Source organism: Oncorhynchus masou, unplaced genomic scaffold (genome assembly GCF_036934945.1).
Source record: "Oncorhynchus masou masou isolate Uvic2021 unplaced genomic scaffold, UVic_Omas_1.1 unplaced_scaffold_638, whole genome shotgun sequence".
NCBI classification, from domain to species: Eukaryota; Metazoa; Chordata; class Actinopteri; order Salmoniformes; family Salmonidae; genus Oncorhynchus; species Oncorhynchus masou.
The window spans coordinates 42,640-57,500 of NW_027012811.1; the positions used below are offsets into that span (position 1 = coordinate 42,640).

General features: G+C 46.9%; 1 protein-coding gene across 1 annotated transcript in view; it reads right to left on the reverse strand.

Annotated features, from left to right (window-relative positions):
- Positions 1-9,737: 9,737 nt before the first annotated feature.
- LOC135536578 (transcription elongation regulator 1-like protein) overlaps positions 9,738-14,861 on the reverse strand; it is a 6,192-nt gene continuing 1,068 nt past the window's right edge. The window contains exons 2-3 of the mRNA XM_064962870.1: positions 12,162-12,308; positions 9,738-10,103 (exon numbers count right to left, since the gene is read on the reverse strand). Coding sequence (XP_064818942.1) covers positions 9,738-10,103; positions 12,162-12,308 — 513 coding nt within the window. The remainder of the gene's footprint in view (positions 10,104-12,161; positions 12,309-14,861) is intronic.

Consider the following 14,861-nt stretch of genomic DNA (forward strand, 5'->3'; position numbering starts at 1 on the left):
GTATATGATCCACTGTATATGACCCACTGTATAGAGGATACATACTGTACATGACCCACTGTATAGAGGATACATACTGTACATGACCCACTGTATAGAGGATACATACTGTACATGACCCACTGTATAGAGGATATATACTGTACATGACCCACTGTATAGAGGATATATACTGTACATGACCCACTGTATAGAGGATACATACTGTACATGACCCACTGTATAGAGGATACATACTGTATAACCCACTGTATAGAGGATACATACTGTATGGCCCACTGTATAGAGGATAAATACTGTATGGCCCACTGTATAGAGGATAAATACTGTATGGCCCACTGTATAGAGGATACATACTGTATGACCCACTGTATAGAGGATACATACTGTATGACCCACTGTATAGAGGATACATACTGTACATGACCCACTGTATAGAGGATACATACTGTACATGACCCACTGTATAGAGGATACATACTGTATACCCACTGTATAGAGGATACATACTGTATGACCCACTGTATAGAGGATACATACTGTATGGCCCACTGTATAGAGGATACGTACTGTATGACCCACTGTATAGAGGATACATACTGTATGACCCACTGTATAGAGGATACATACTGTATGGCCCACTGTATAGAGGATGCATACTGTATATGGCCCACCAGAGGTCTTCTGGTCAGGCTCCGGAGACGGGCACATCGCACACCGCTCCCTAGCATACTACTCGCCAATATCCAGTCTCTTGACAACAAGGTTGATGAAATCCGAGCAAGGGTAGCATTCCAGAGGGACATCAGAGACTGTAACGTTCTTTGCTTCATGGAAACATGGCTCACTCGAGACACACTATCGGAGTCGGTACAGCCAGCCGGTTTCTTCACGCATCGCGCCGACAGAAACAAGCATCTTTCTGGTAAGAAGAGGGGGGGGGTATGCCTTATGATTAACGAGACGTGGTGTGATCATAACAACATACAGGAACTCAAGTCGTTCTGTTCACCTGACTTAGAATTCCTCACAATCAAATGTCGACCGCATTATCTACTAAGAGAATTCTCTTTGATTATAATCACAGCCGCAACAATTCCCCCCCAAGCAGACACATCGATGGCCCTGAACAAACTTTATTTGACTCTAAGTAAACTGGAAACCACATATTCTGAGGCTGCATTCATTGTAACAAGGCTAATCTGAAAACAAGACTCCCTCAATTCTATCAGCATATCGATTGTGCTACCAGGGCTAGTAAAACCTTGGATCATTGTTATTCTAACTTCCGTGACGCATATAAGGCCCTACCCCGCAATCCTTTCGGAAAAGCTGACCACGACTCCATTTTGTTGCTCCCTGCCTATAGACAGAAACTAAAACAGGAAGCTCCCACGCTCAGCTCTGTTCAAAGCTGGTCCGACCAATCTGATTCCACGCTTCAAGATTGCTTCGATCACGTGGACTAGGATATGTTCCGCATTTCGTCAAACATTGACGAATACATTGAAGAATTCGATGATTCGGTGAACGAGTTTATTAGCAAGTGCATCGGCGATGTCGTACCCACAGCAACTATTAAAACATTCCCAAACCAGAAACCGTGGATTGATGGCAGCATTCATGCGAAACCTGAAAGCAAGAACCACTGCTTTTAACCAGGGCAAGGTGACCGGAAACATGACCGAATACAAACAGTTTAGCTATTCCCTCCGCAAGGCAATCAAACAAGCTAAGCGTCAGTATAGAGACAAAGTAGAGTCACAATTCAACTGCTCAGACACAAGAGGTATGTGGTAGGGTCTACAGTTAATCACGGATTACAAAAAGAAAACCAGCCCCGTCGCGGACCAGGATGTCTTGCTCCCAGACAGACTAAACAACTTCTTTGCTCGCTTTGAGGACAATACAATGCCACTAACACGGCCCGCTACCAAAACCTGCGGACTCTCCTTCACTGCAGCCGACGTGAGTAAAACATTTAAACGTGTTAACCCTCGCAAGGCTGCAGGCCCAGACGGCATCCCCAGCCGCGTCCTAAGAGCATGCGCAGATCAGATGGCTGGTGTGTTAACGAACATATTCAATCACACCTTATCCCAGTCTGCTGTTCCCACATGCTTCAAGAGGGCCACCATTGTTCATGTTCCTAAGAAAGCTAAGGTAACTGAGCTAAAGAACTAACGCCCCGTAGCACTCACTTCCGTCATCATGAAGTGCTTTGAGAGACTAGTCAAGGACCACATCCACTCCAATTTGCTTACCGCCACAATAGGTCCACAGACAACACAATCGCAACCACACTGCACACTGCCCTAACCCATCTGGAAGAGAGGAATACCTATGTGAGAATGCTGTTCATCGACTACAGCTCAGCATTTAACACCATAGTACCCTCCAAACTCGTCATCAAGCTGGGTCTCGACCCCATCCTGTCCAACTAGGTCCTGGACTTCCTGACGGGTCGCCCACAGGTGGTGATGGTAGGAAACAACATCTCCACCCCACTGATCCTCAACACTGGGGCCCCACAAGGGTGCGTTCTGAGCCCTCTCCTGTACTGCCTGTTCACCCACGACTGCAACTCAATCGTCAAGTTTGCAGACGACACTGCAGTAGTAGGCTTGATTACCAACAACGGCGAGACGGCCTACAGGGAGGAGGTGAGGGTCCTCGGAGTGTGGTTTCAGGAAAATAACCTCACACTCAATGTCAACAAAACAAAGGAGATGATCATGTACTTCAGGAAACAGCAGAGGGAGCACCCCCCTATCCACATCGATGGAACAGTAGTGGAGAGGGTAGTAAGTTAAGTTCCTCGGCGTACACATCACGGACAAACTGAATTGGTCCACCCACACAGACAGCGTGGTGAAGAAGGCGCAGAAACGCCTCTTCAACCTCAGGAGGCTGAAGAAATTTCACTTGTCACCAAAAGCACTCACAAACTTTTACAGACACACAATCGAGAGCATCCTGTCGGGCTGTGTCACCGGCTGGTACGGCAACTGCTCCACCCACAACCGTAAGGCTCTCCAGAGGGTAGTGAGGTCTGCACAACGCATCACCGGGGGCCAACTACCTGCCCTCCAGGACACCTACACCACCCGATGTCACAGGAAGGCCATAAAGATCATCAAGGACAACAACCACCCAAGCCACTGCTTGTTCACCCCTCTATCATCCAGAAGGCGAGGTCAGTACAGGTGCATCAAAACAGGGACCGAGAGACTGAAAAACAGCTTCTATCTCAAGGCCATCAGACTGTTAAACAGCCAACACTAACAATGAGTGGCTGCTGCCAACATACTGACTCAACTCCAGCCACTTTAATAATGAACAAATGTATGTAAAAAATGTATCACTAGCCACTTTAAACAATGCCACTTTATGTTTACATACCCTGCATTATTCAAATAAACATTGGATTTGATTTGATTAGTAAAGAGGATACATAATGTATATGCCCCACTGTGAAGCATTGTATGTATGTGAAGCTGGAGATAAAATATGAATTTGATTATCCTCAAGATGTCCCTGAGGTCCTAATTAAATATACAGGACCTAATATACATGACCCAATTCACAGGACCAGGACCAATACACAGGACCCAATATACAGGACCCAATATACAGGACCCAATACACAGGACAAGGACCCAATATACAGGACCAGGACCAATACACAGGACCAGGACCAATACACAGGACCCAATACACAGGACCAGGACCAATACACAGGACCAGGACCAATACACAGGACCAGGACCAATACACAGGACCCAATATACAGGACCAGGACCAATACACAGGACCAGGACCAATACACAGGACCAGGACCAATACACAGGACCCAATATACAGGACCAGGACCAATACACAGGACCAGGACCAATACACAGGACCAGGACCAATACACAGGACCCAATACACAGGACCCAATATACAGGACCCAATACACAGGACCCAATACACAGGACCAGGACCAATACACAGGACCCAATATACAGGACCAGGACCAATATACAGGACCAATACACAGGACCCGATATACAGGACCAGGACCAATATACAGGACCAGGACCAATATACAGGACCAATACACAGGACCCGATATACAGGACCAGGACCAATACACAGGACCAGGACCAATACACAGGACCAATACACAGGACCCAATATACAGGACCAGGACCAATACACAGGACCAGGACCAATACACAGGACCAGGACCAATACACAGGACCCAATATACAGGACCAGGACCAATACACAGGACCAGGACCAATATACAGGACCAGGACCAATATACAGGACCAATACACAGGACCCGATATACAGGACCAGGACCAATACACAGGACCAGGACCAATACACAGGACCAATACACAGGACCCAATATACAGGACCAGGACCAATATACAGGACCAGGACCAATACACAGGACCAGGACCAATATACAGGACCAATACACAGGACCCGATATACAGGACCAGGACCAATACACAGGACCCGATATACAGGACCAGGACCAATACACAGGACCCGATATACAGGACCCAATACACAGGACCCAATATACAGGACCCAATATACAGGACCAGGACCAATACACAGGACCAGGACCAATACACAGGACCCAATATACAGGACCAGGACCAATACACAGGACCCAATATACAGGACAAGGACCAATACACAGGACCCAATATACAGGACAAGGACCAATACACAGGACCCAATATACAGGACCCAATATACAGGACCAGGACCAATACACAGGACCAGGACCAATACACAGGACCCAATATACAGGACCAGGACCAATACACAGGACCCAATATACAGGACAAGGACCAATACACAGGACCCAATATACAGGACCCAATACACAGGACCCAATACACAGGACCCAATATACAGGACCAGGACCAATACACAGGACCCAATATACAGGACCCAATATAGAGGACCAAATATACAGGACCAGGACCAATATACAGCACCCAATATACAGGACCAGGACCAATATACAGGACCCAATATACAGTACCAGGACCAAAATACAGGACCCAATACACAGGACCCAATACACAGGACCCAATATACAGGACCCAATATACAGGACCAGGACCAATATACAGGACCAGGACCAATACACAGGACCCAATATACAGGTGTCACGGGATACTAGGAGTGGTGGGTTGGAATCAGGCGCAGAGAGCAGGGTTCAGTATATCGTGATTTATTCTCCGGCCAAAAAACGGTCACTCCAACATACAGGGCGCATAGAACAGACCAGCCCAAACACAGGACCAAACAGTCCGGAGAATACACACATGAAAACCACATCCAACAGAGTAACAAAAAACAATCCCCCACAAAACAAGGGCGGGACAAACTACTACATATAGGGAAGCTAATTAAACTAAAATACACACAGGTGAAACTAATAAGACAAAACCAACAGACAAACGAAATAGGGATCGGTAGCGGCTAGTAGGACGGTGACGACGACCGCCGAGCACCGCCCCAACAGGCAGGGGAGCCAACTTCTAGTAGGACGGTGACGACGACCGCCGAGCCCCGCCCCAACAGGCAGGGGAGCCAACTTCTAGTAGGACGGTGACGACGACCGCCGAGCCCCGCCCCAACAGGCAGGGGAGCCAACTTCTAGTAGGACGGTGACGACGACCGCCGAGCACCGCCCCAACAGGCAGGGGAGCCAACTTCTAGTAGGACGGTGACGACGACCGCCGAGCACCGCCCCAACAGGCAGGGGAGCCAACTTCTAGTAGGACGGTGACGACGACCGCCGAGCACCGCCCCAACAGGCAGGGGAGCCAACTTCTAGTAGGACGGTGACGACGACCGCCGAGCACCGCCCGAACAGGAAGGGGAGACAACTTTGGCGGAAGTCGTGACGACAGGACCCAATATACAGGACCAATATCCAGGACCCAATATACAGGACCCAATATACAGGACCATGAGCCTAATATAAAAACGAGCCATCACACCCCATCATATCGCATGCTTCCCAAATGGCACCATATACCCTATGCGGTGCACTTATTTTGACCAGGGAAGTAGGTCTACACTGGTCTAAAAAATGAGGGCACAATCAGAATGAGGACAAGATCAGGACAAATGACTCATGTTAGACCCAGGTATAAATGGGGCTTAAAATAATATGGTTCCATTCGGCATCACATAGAGACATCTCCATTATCACATTGGATCCTCTCTATTATCACATAGAGACATCTCCATTATCACATAGAGACATCTCCATTATCACATAGAGACATCTCCATTATCACATAGAGACATCTCCATTATCACATTGGATAAACTCCATTATCACATAGAGACATCTCCATGATCACATAGACACCCCTCCATTATCACATTGGATCCTCTCTATTATCACATAGGGACATCTCCATTATCACATTGGATCAACTCCATTATCACATAGAGACAACTCCATTATCACATAGACACCCCTCCATTATGACATTGGATCCTCTCTATTATCACATAGAGACATCTCCATTATCACATTGGATCATCTCCATTCTCACATAGAGACATCTCCATTATCACATTGGATCATCTCTATTATCACATAGAGATATCCATTATCACATAGAGACCTCTCCATTATCACATAGATACCTCTCCATTATCACATAGAGACATATCCATTATCACATAGAGACATATCCATTATCACATAGAGACAGATCCATTATCACATAGAGTCATATCCACTGTCACATAGAGGCATCTACATTATCACATAGGATCATCTCTATTATCACATAGAGACCTCTCCATTATCACATAGAGACATCTCCATTATCACATAGAGACATCTCCATTATCACATAGAGACATCTCCATTATCACATAGAGACATCTCTATTATCACATAGAGATCTCCATTATCACATTGAATCACCTCCATTATCACACAGAGACATCTCCATTATCACACAGAGACATCTCCATTATCACATAGAGACATCTCCAGTATCACATTGGATCATCTCCTAAAGTGAACATAGTATTTTGGCGTACATCCAAAATGGCACACTATTCCCTATGTAGTGCACTCTGCTCAAAAGTAGGGCTCTGGTCAAAAGTAGTGTGTGTTGTAGGGAATCGTGTTCCGTTTGGGACCTTGGTATCGTCACATGATGGGGGTCAGATGAGAATAATGTAAATGTGATATAGAAAGGGAAAAAGGGGAATCCTCGTCAGGGGTACAACTGAATGACTTCAACTGAAATGTGTCTTCTGCATTTAACCCTTCTGAATCAGAGCGGTGCCGGGGGGCTGCCATAATCCACATTCACGTACTCGGGCGCTCTGGGAACTGTGGGTTAACGGCCTTGCTCAGGGGAACAGTGGGTTAACTGCCTTGCTCTGGGGAACAGTGGGTTAACTGCCTTGCTCTGGGGAACAGTGGGTTAACTGCCTTGCTCTGGGGAACAGTGGGTTAACTGCCTTGCTCTGGGGAACAGTGGGTTAACTGCCTTGCTCTGGGGAACAGTGGGTTAACTGCCTTGCTCTGGGGAACAGTGGGTTAACTGCCTTGCTCAGGGGAACAGTGGGTTAACTGCCTTGCTCTGGGGAACAGTGGGTTAACTGCCTTGCTCTGGGGAACAGTGGGTTAACTGCCTTGCTCTGGGGAACAGTGGGTTAACTGCCTTGCTCTGGGGAACAGTGGGTTAACTGCCTTGCTCAGGGGAACAGTGGGTTAACGGCCTTGTTCAGGGGAACAGTGGGTTAACTGCCTTGCTCAGGGGAACAGTGGGTTAACTGTCTTGTTCAGGGGAACAGTGGGTTAACGGCCTTGCTCAGGGGAACAGTGGGTTAACTGCCTTGTTCAGGGGAACAGTGGCTTAACTGCCTTGTTCAGGGGAACAGTGGCTTAACGGCCTTGTTCAGGGGAACAGTGGGTTAACTACCTTGTTCAGGGGAACAGTGGGTTAACTGCCTTGCTCAGGGGAACAGTGGGTTAACGGCCTTGCTCAGGGGAACAGTGGGTTAACTGCCTTGCTCAGGGGAACAGTGGGTTAACGGCCTTGCTCAGGGGAACAGTGGGTTAACTACCTTGCTCAGGGGAACAGTGGGTTAACTGCCTTGCTCTGGGGAACAGTGGGTTAACTACCTTGCTCAGGGGAACAGTGGGTTAACTACCTTGCTCAGGGGAACAGTGGGTTAACTACCATGCTCAGGGGAACAGTGGGTTAACTGCCTTGCTCAAGGGAACAGTGGGTTAACTACCTTGCTCAGGGGAACAGTGGGTTAACTACCTTGCTCAGGGGAACAGTGGGTTAACTGTCTTGTTCAGGGGAACAGTGGGTTAACGGCCTTGCTCAGGGGAACAGTGGCTTAACTACCTTGCTCAGGGGAACAGTGGGTTAACTGTCTTGTTCAGGGGAACAGTGGGTTAACGGCCTTGCTCAGGGGAACAGTGGCTTAACTACCTTGCTCAGGGGAACAGTGGGTTAACTACCTTGTTCAGGGGAACAGTGGGTTAACTGCCTTGCTCAGGGGAACAGTGGGTTAACTACCTTGCTCAGGGGAACAGTGGCTTAACGGCCTTGTTCAGGCGCGGAACAACAGATTTTTACCTTGACATACATTACTTTCCTCACACAGTACTATACCTGGACACTATGACGTCTAGCACTAAGGCTTCGTCCCAAATCGAACACTATTCCCTATATAGTGCACTGGAGTCGTAAGGACCCTGGTCATAAGGAGCGCATTAATAAATAAATAATAATAATAATATTCACATTTCCCAGGTGCAACACAGCCTGGTTCAGCTCAGTGTGAGGTCAGTGTTCTCCTTTAAACTCCTGATTCAGACGAACAACAACAAGAAACATCTCAGTCATGCCTCAGTCATGGTTTGTTCTCCGACGTTCCCACCTTGTTCAGCTTGTTTCGTCAGGTCGCCAAGTGCCCTTGTCGCAGAGCAAAGACCCAGCCCGAGTCCCAAGTGGCTCCCTGTTTCCTATATAAGCGCACTACTTTTGACCAAGGTCATGTAGTTAATAGGGAATAGAGTCTCCATGCCTACCTAATACATGTTCTGAGTATCCGGAAGAAGTGCACTTTATAGGGAACAGGGTGCCATTTGATAGTCAACCTAGATGTCAGTGTTCAGCATCACCACAGTAGTTTATCTGCGGAATAAACCCCTCTGGAGTCTTCCGTCAGAGACGCAGGAGGATGCTGCTACCCACTGACTGGTAAACGGTTCCACTTCAACAGCCCTGAAACCAATGTATCTGAAACCAACGCATCTGAAACCAATTGTGTTTAATGAGGTTTCTGTTCCCAACCCAACTCCCTCCTACACACTCACAGATGGTACGGCTCCTCCTAAAGTTTTAACAAGTAGCGTAAAATGCAGATTGACAGTGGATGCATCCCAAATTTCCACCCTATTCCCTATATGTAGTGCCCTAGGGACCTGGTCAAAAGTAGTGCACTATATAGGGAATAGGGTGCCATTTTGGGACACAGTGGGAGTACTGCTGCTATCTCTCCAGTCTGATTAAAAAGAGGGGATTAAACTTTGGGATGAGAAAAGTTATTAAAGATGATAACCATTATGAGGAGAATAGCTGATAGATGGGGCTGTGGCTGAGAGGAGGCAGCAGACAGGCTTGTAAAGTACGGAGCAGGTCGCTAGGTAATACAACCCTCCACTAACCTGATAAACGTCTGGGTGACATGAGGAGAGAGTTGAGACTCCTGGAGGCAGCAGGTCTGGGTGACATGAGGAGAGAGTTGAGACTCCTGGAGGCAGCAGGTCTGGGTGACATGAGGAGAGAGTTGAGACTCCTGGAGGCAGCAGGTCTGGGTGACATGAGGAGAGAGTTGAGACTCCTGGAGGCAGCAGGTCTGGGTGACATGAGGAGAGAGTTGAGACTCCTGGAGGCAGTAGCTGGCCTAGATATGCTCATTGCCATTTGATTTGTCATCAACAATGGTTTTTCGTGCCGCTGGAAAATTCCTATTTCCTCCGGAGTGAGCCAGGTGTTCTCCAGAGCCAGAGTGTTGTTCAAGTATGCCTAGAGACACAGGGGAGGCAGAGTGTTGTTCAAGTATGCCTAGAGACACAGGGGAGGCAGAGCGTCAGGTACACATAGACAAACAAACACAGAGGCAAGTTCTTGTTCAGATACACCTACAAACACAGAGACACGTTGTTGATCGGGTAAACCTAGAGACAGAGAGACACGTTGTTGATCAGGTAAACCTAGAGACAGAGAGACAAGTTGTTGATCAGGTAAACCTAGAGACAGAGAGACACGTTGTTGATCAGGTAAACCTAGAGACAGAGAGACAAGTTGTTGATCAGGTAAACCTAGAGACAGAGAGACAAGTTGTTGATCAGGTAAACCTAGAGACAGAGAGACAAGTTGTTGATCAGGTAAACCTAGAGACAGAGAGACAAGTTGTTGATCAGGTAAACCTAGAGACAGAGAGACAAGTTGTTGATCAGGTAAACCTAGAGACAGAGAGACAAGTTGTTGATCAGGTAAACCTAGAGACAGAGAGACAAGTTGTTGATCAGGTAAACCTAGAGACAGAGAGACAAGTTGTTGATCAGGTAAACCTAGAGACAGAGAGACAAGTTGTTGATCAGGTAAACCTAGAGACAGAGAGACAAGTTGTTGATCAGGTAAACCTAGAGACAGAGAGACAAGTTGTTGATCAGGTAAACCTAGAGACAGAGAGACAAGTTGTTGATCAGGTAAACCTAGAGACAGAGAGACAAGTTGTTGATCAGGTAAACCTAGAGACAGAGAGACAAGTTGTTGATCAGGTAAACCTAGAAACAGAGAGACAAGTTGTTGTCTGTGTACACCCTCTAAACAGATTTCCTGAGGGAGACACACAGAGTTAAGGAAGACTGTCTGGGAAAACCTAGAGACACAGAGAGTCACGATGTTGTTCAGGACAGCTGTTGTAAATCTTGAAACACAGAGACGACAGGCAATTCCACAATCATGGAAAGAAAACAAGGGCCTAATACAGAGACCCTCTTCAAATTGATCTGTCCTTGACCATTACAGGGCGGCAGGTAGCCTAGTGGTTAGAGCGTTGGGCCAGTAACCGAAAGGTTGCTAGATCAAATCCCCGAGCTGCCAAGCCATCTTTTTTTCTGCCCCTGAACAAGGCAGTTAACCCACTGTTCATATGCTGTCATTGTTAATAAAATGTGTTCTTAACTGACTTGCCTAGTTAAATAAAGGTGAAATAATACAATATAGTGCTTACAGAGTCAACTGTCCTTAACCATTACAGAGATTACAGTTTGAACTGTCCTTGAACAGTGATAACTGTCCTTAACCATTACAGTGTGAACTGTCCTTAACCTTTACTGAGATCACAGTTTGAACTATCATTGAACAGTGATAACTGTCCTTGAACAGTACAGTGTGAACTGTCCTTGAACAGTACAGTGTGAACTGTCCTTGAACAGTACAGTGTGAACTGTCCTTGAACAGTACAGTGTGAACTGTCCTTGAACAGTACAGTGTGAACTGTCCTTGAACAGTACAGTGTGAACTGTCATTGAACAGTACAGTGTGAACTGTCCTTGAACAGTACAGTGTGAACTGTCCTTGACCATTACAGTTTGAACTGTCCTTGACCATTACAGTGATAACTGTCCTTGACCATTACAGTTTGAACTGTCCTTGACCATTACAGTGATAACTGTCCTTGACCATTACAGTTTGAACTGTCCTTGACCATTACAGTTTGAACTGTCCTTGACCATTACAGTGATAACTGTCCTTAACCATTGCATTGATTACATTGTGAACTGTCTGTAATCATTACAGTGTGAACTGTCCTCGAACATTACAGGGATTACAGCGAGTCTGTCTGTGACAGAAACAGCGGGGATTACAGTGAGCCTGTCTGTGACAGATACAGTGAGTCTGTTTGCGATAGATACGACAGTGAGCCTATCTGTGACAGATACAGCTGAGGTCTGAGACCCTGAAATGCAGATCAAATGGCACCCTATGCACTACTTGTGACCAGGGCCCATAGGACTCTATATAGGGAGTAGGGTGCCATGTGTGACTCAGGTCAGGTTGCAGTGGTTTGTCTACCTTGTAGTCGGGGACCCGTTTCTCTACCCATCCTTTGCCACAGTGAGGAGGCAGCACTGAGTGGTGCAGATGGGGAAACACAGGGACCAGCTCCAGGTTGGCAGAAGGCTGAAATCTCAGCACGTGGTGTGGAGACGGCAGCTCCCACTGAGAGGAAATGAAACATAATAGAGGACAGGAAATACACATCATTCAGGTTTAGAGATCTCATTGGATGATTCAAACTTTATTTCTGGAAGTAGCTTGAATTGCTTGTGCAGAGGACGTTGGTGTCTTGACAAGATGCTAACAAGCACTAATTCATTAAAGAAGATAAACTGACAAGATGCTAACAAGCACTACCTCATTAAAGAAGATAAACTAACAATATGTGAACAAGCACTACCCCATTAAAGAAGATAAACTAACAGGATGCTAACAAGAACTAACTCCTGGATTTTTAAAAATAATTTTCCAGGAGATCCTTCACTATACAAAACGGAAAACTCTCTAACCCATAAAAACTTCACTGTTCCATGTCATGGATGATGAACGGTAGTTGGTAGGATGGCACGGTGGACAATGAGCTGTAGTTGGTAGGATGGCACGGTGGATGATGAGCTGTAGTTGGTAGGATGGCACGGTGGATGATGAACTGTAGTTGGTAGGATGGCACGGTGGATGATGAACTGTAGGTGGTAGGATGGCACGGTGGATGATGAACTGTAGGTGGTAGGATGGCACGGTGGATGATGAGCTGTAGTTGGTAGGATGGCACGGTGGACAATGAGCTGTAGTTGGTAGGATGGCACGGTGGATGATGAGCTGTAGTTGGTAGGATGGCACGGTGGATGATGAGCTATAGTTGGTAGGATGGCACGGTGGATGATGAAATATAGTTGGTAGGATGGTATGGTAGACAAGAGCTGTAGTTGGTAGGATGGCACGGTGGATGATGAACTGTAGGTGGTAGGATGGCACGGTGGATGATAAGCTGTAGTTGGTAGGATGGCACGGTGGATGATGAGCTATAGTTGGTAGGATGGAACGGTGGATGATGAACTGTAGTTGGTAGAATGGCACTGTTGATGATGAACTGTAGTTGGTAGGATGGCACGGTGGATGATGAAATATAGTTGGTAGGATGGTATGGTGGACAATGAGCTGTAGTTGGTAGGATGGCACGGTGGATGATGAACTGTAGTTGGTAAGATGGCACTGTGGATGATGAACTGTAGTTGGTAAGATGGCACTGTGGATGATGAACTGTAGTTGGTAAGATGGCACTGTGGATGATGAACTGTAGTTGGTAGGATGGCACTGTGGATGATGAACTGTAGTTGGTAGGATGGCACGGTGGATGATGAGCTGTAGTTGGTAGGATGGCACTGTGGATGATGAACTCTAGGTGGTAGGATGGCACGGTGGATGATGAGCTATAGTTGGTAGGATGGCACGGTGGATGATGAGCTATAGCTGGTAGGATGGCACGGTGGATGATGAGCTATAGTTGGTAGGATGGTACTGTGGATGATGAGCTATAGTTGGTAGGATGGCACGGTGGATGATGAGCTATAGTTGGTAGGATGGCACGGTGGATGATGAGCTATAGTTGGTAGGATGGCACGGTGGATGATGAGCTATAGTTGGTAGGATGGCACAGTGGATGATGAGCTATAGTTGGTAGTATGGCACGGTGGATGATGAGCTATAGTTGGTAGGATGGCACGGTGGATGATGAGCTATAGTTGGTAGGATGGCACGGTGGATGATGAGCTATAGTTGGTAGGATGGCACGGTGGATGAATTAGAGTCATATAGAACTAGGTAAAGGCTTGCTAACAGAACAGAACAAAGCCTACTGTCTGCCACTGACAAGCCCTTCAAATGTATATAACAATAATGCACAACTTCATTCTGGGGCTCCTCAGAATCCTTCACAATGGAGGAGTGTAATAAAAGCGTAATTTCCCGAGCATAGAGTTATGGATCCAGTCTCCACCAATCTACTCAGTCTTAGCCATCTATCCATGGTTCCCGAACAGACAGAAGACATTGGTCTCTCTCTGTGAGACACGCCGACTCATCCCACCAACCGCCACATTAAAAATCAATCACAAGCTTCCTCTGAAAAAGCTTTGCATTGCAAACATATCACATCAGACACCTGCTGTGTCTGTTGCTGCGTTCATTCTCCTTTCCTCTCCTCTTCTTCTCCTCCATGCCACTGACAGTAAGTGCCTTCTACAGTATCCTCCCTATGAATGGTGGTTAACGGTGTGAAAAAAGCCAAGGTCGACATCAGTGCCAATATGCTTGACCTGTCTTGATCAAGTCCGCTCTCTGCTCTCCTCAGATTAAATGTCACGCTGTGTGTGTCTGTGTGAGAGGCATCAGAGGACCAGGCGGAAGAATGTGCTCTGATCCTCAGGATGTGAAGAAGACACTAAAAGCACCGCTGTTGTGTGTGTCTGTGTGAGAGGCATCAGAGGACCAGGCGGAAGAATGTGCTCTGATCCTCTGGATGTGAAGAAGACACTAAAAGCACCGCTGTTGCAGTCAGAGACCCACTGCAGTCACACTACACTACAGGCCACTCACGGCACGCGCATGGAAATACTCTTGACATTGTGCTACATGGTTCAGTTTCCATTAGGAAGGAACAACATCCATCTGTAGCTCAGTGGGTAGAGTGTGGTGTTTGTGTAACGGATGTGAAAC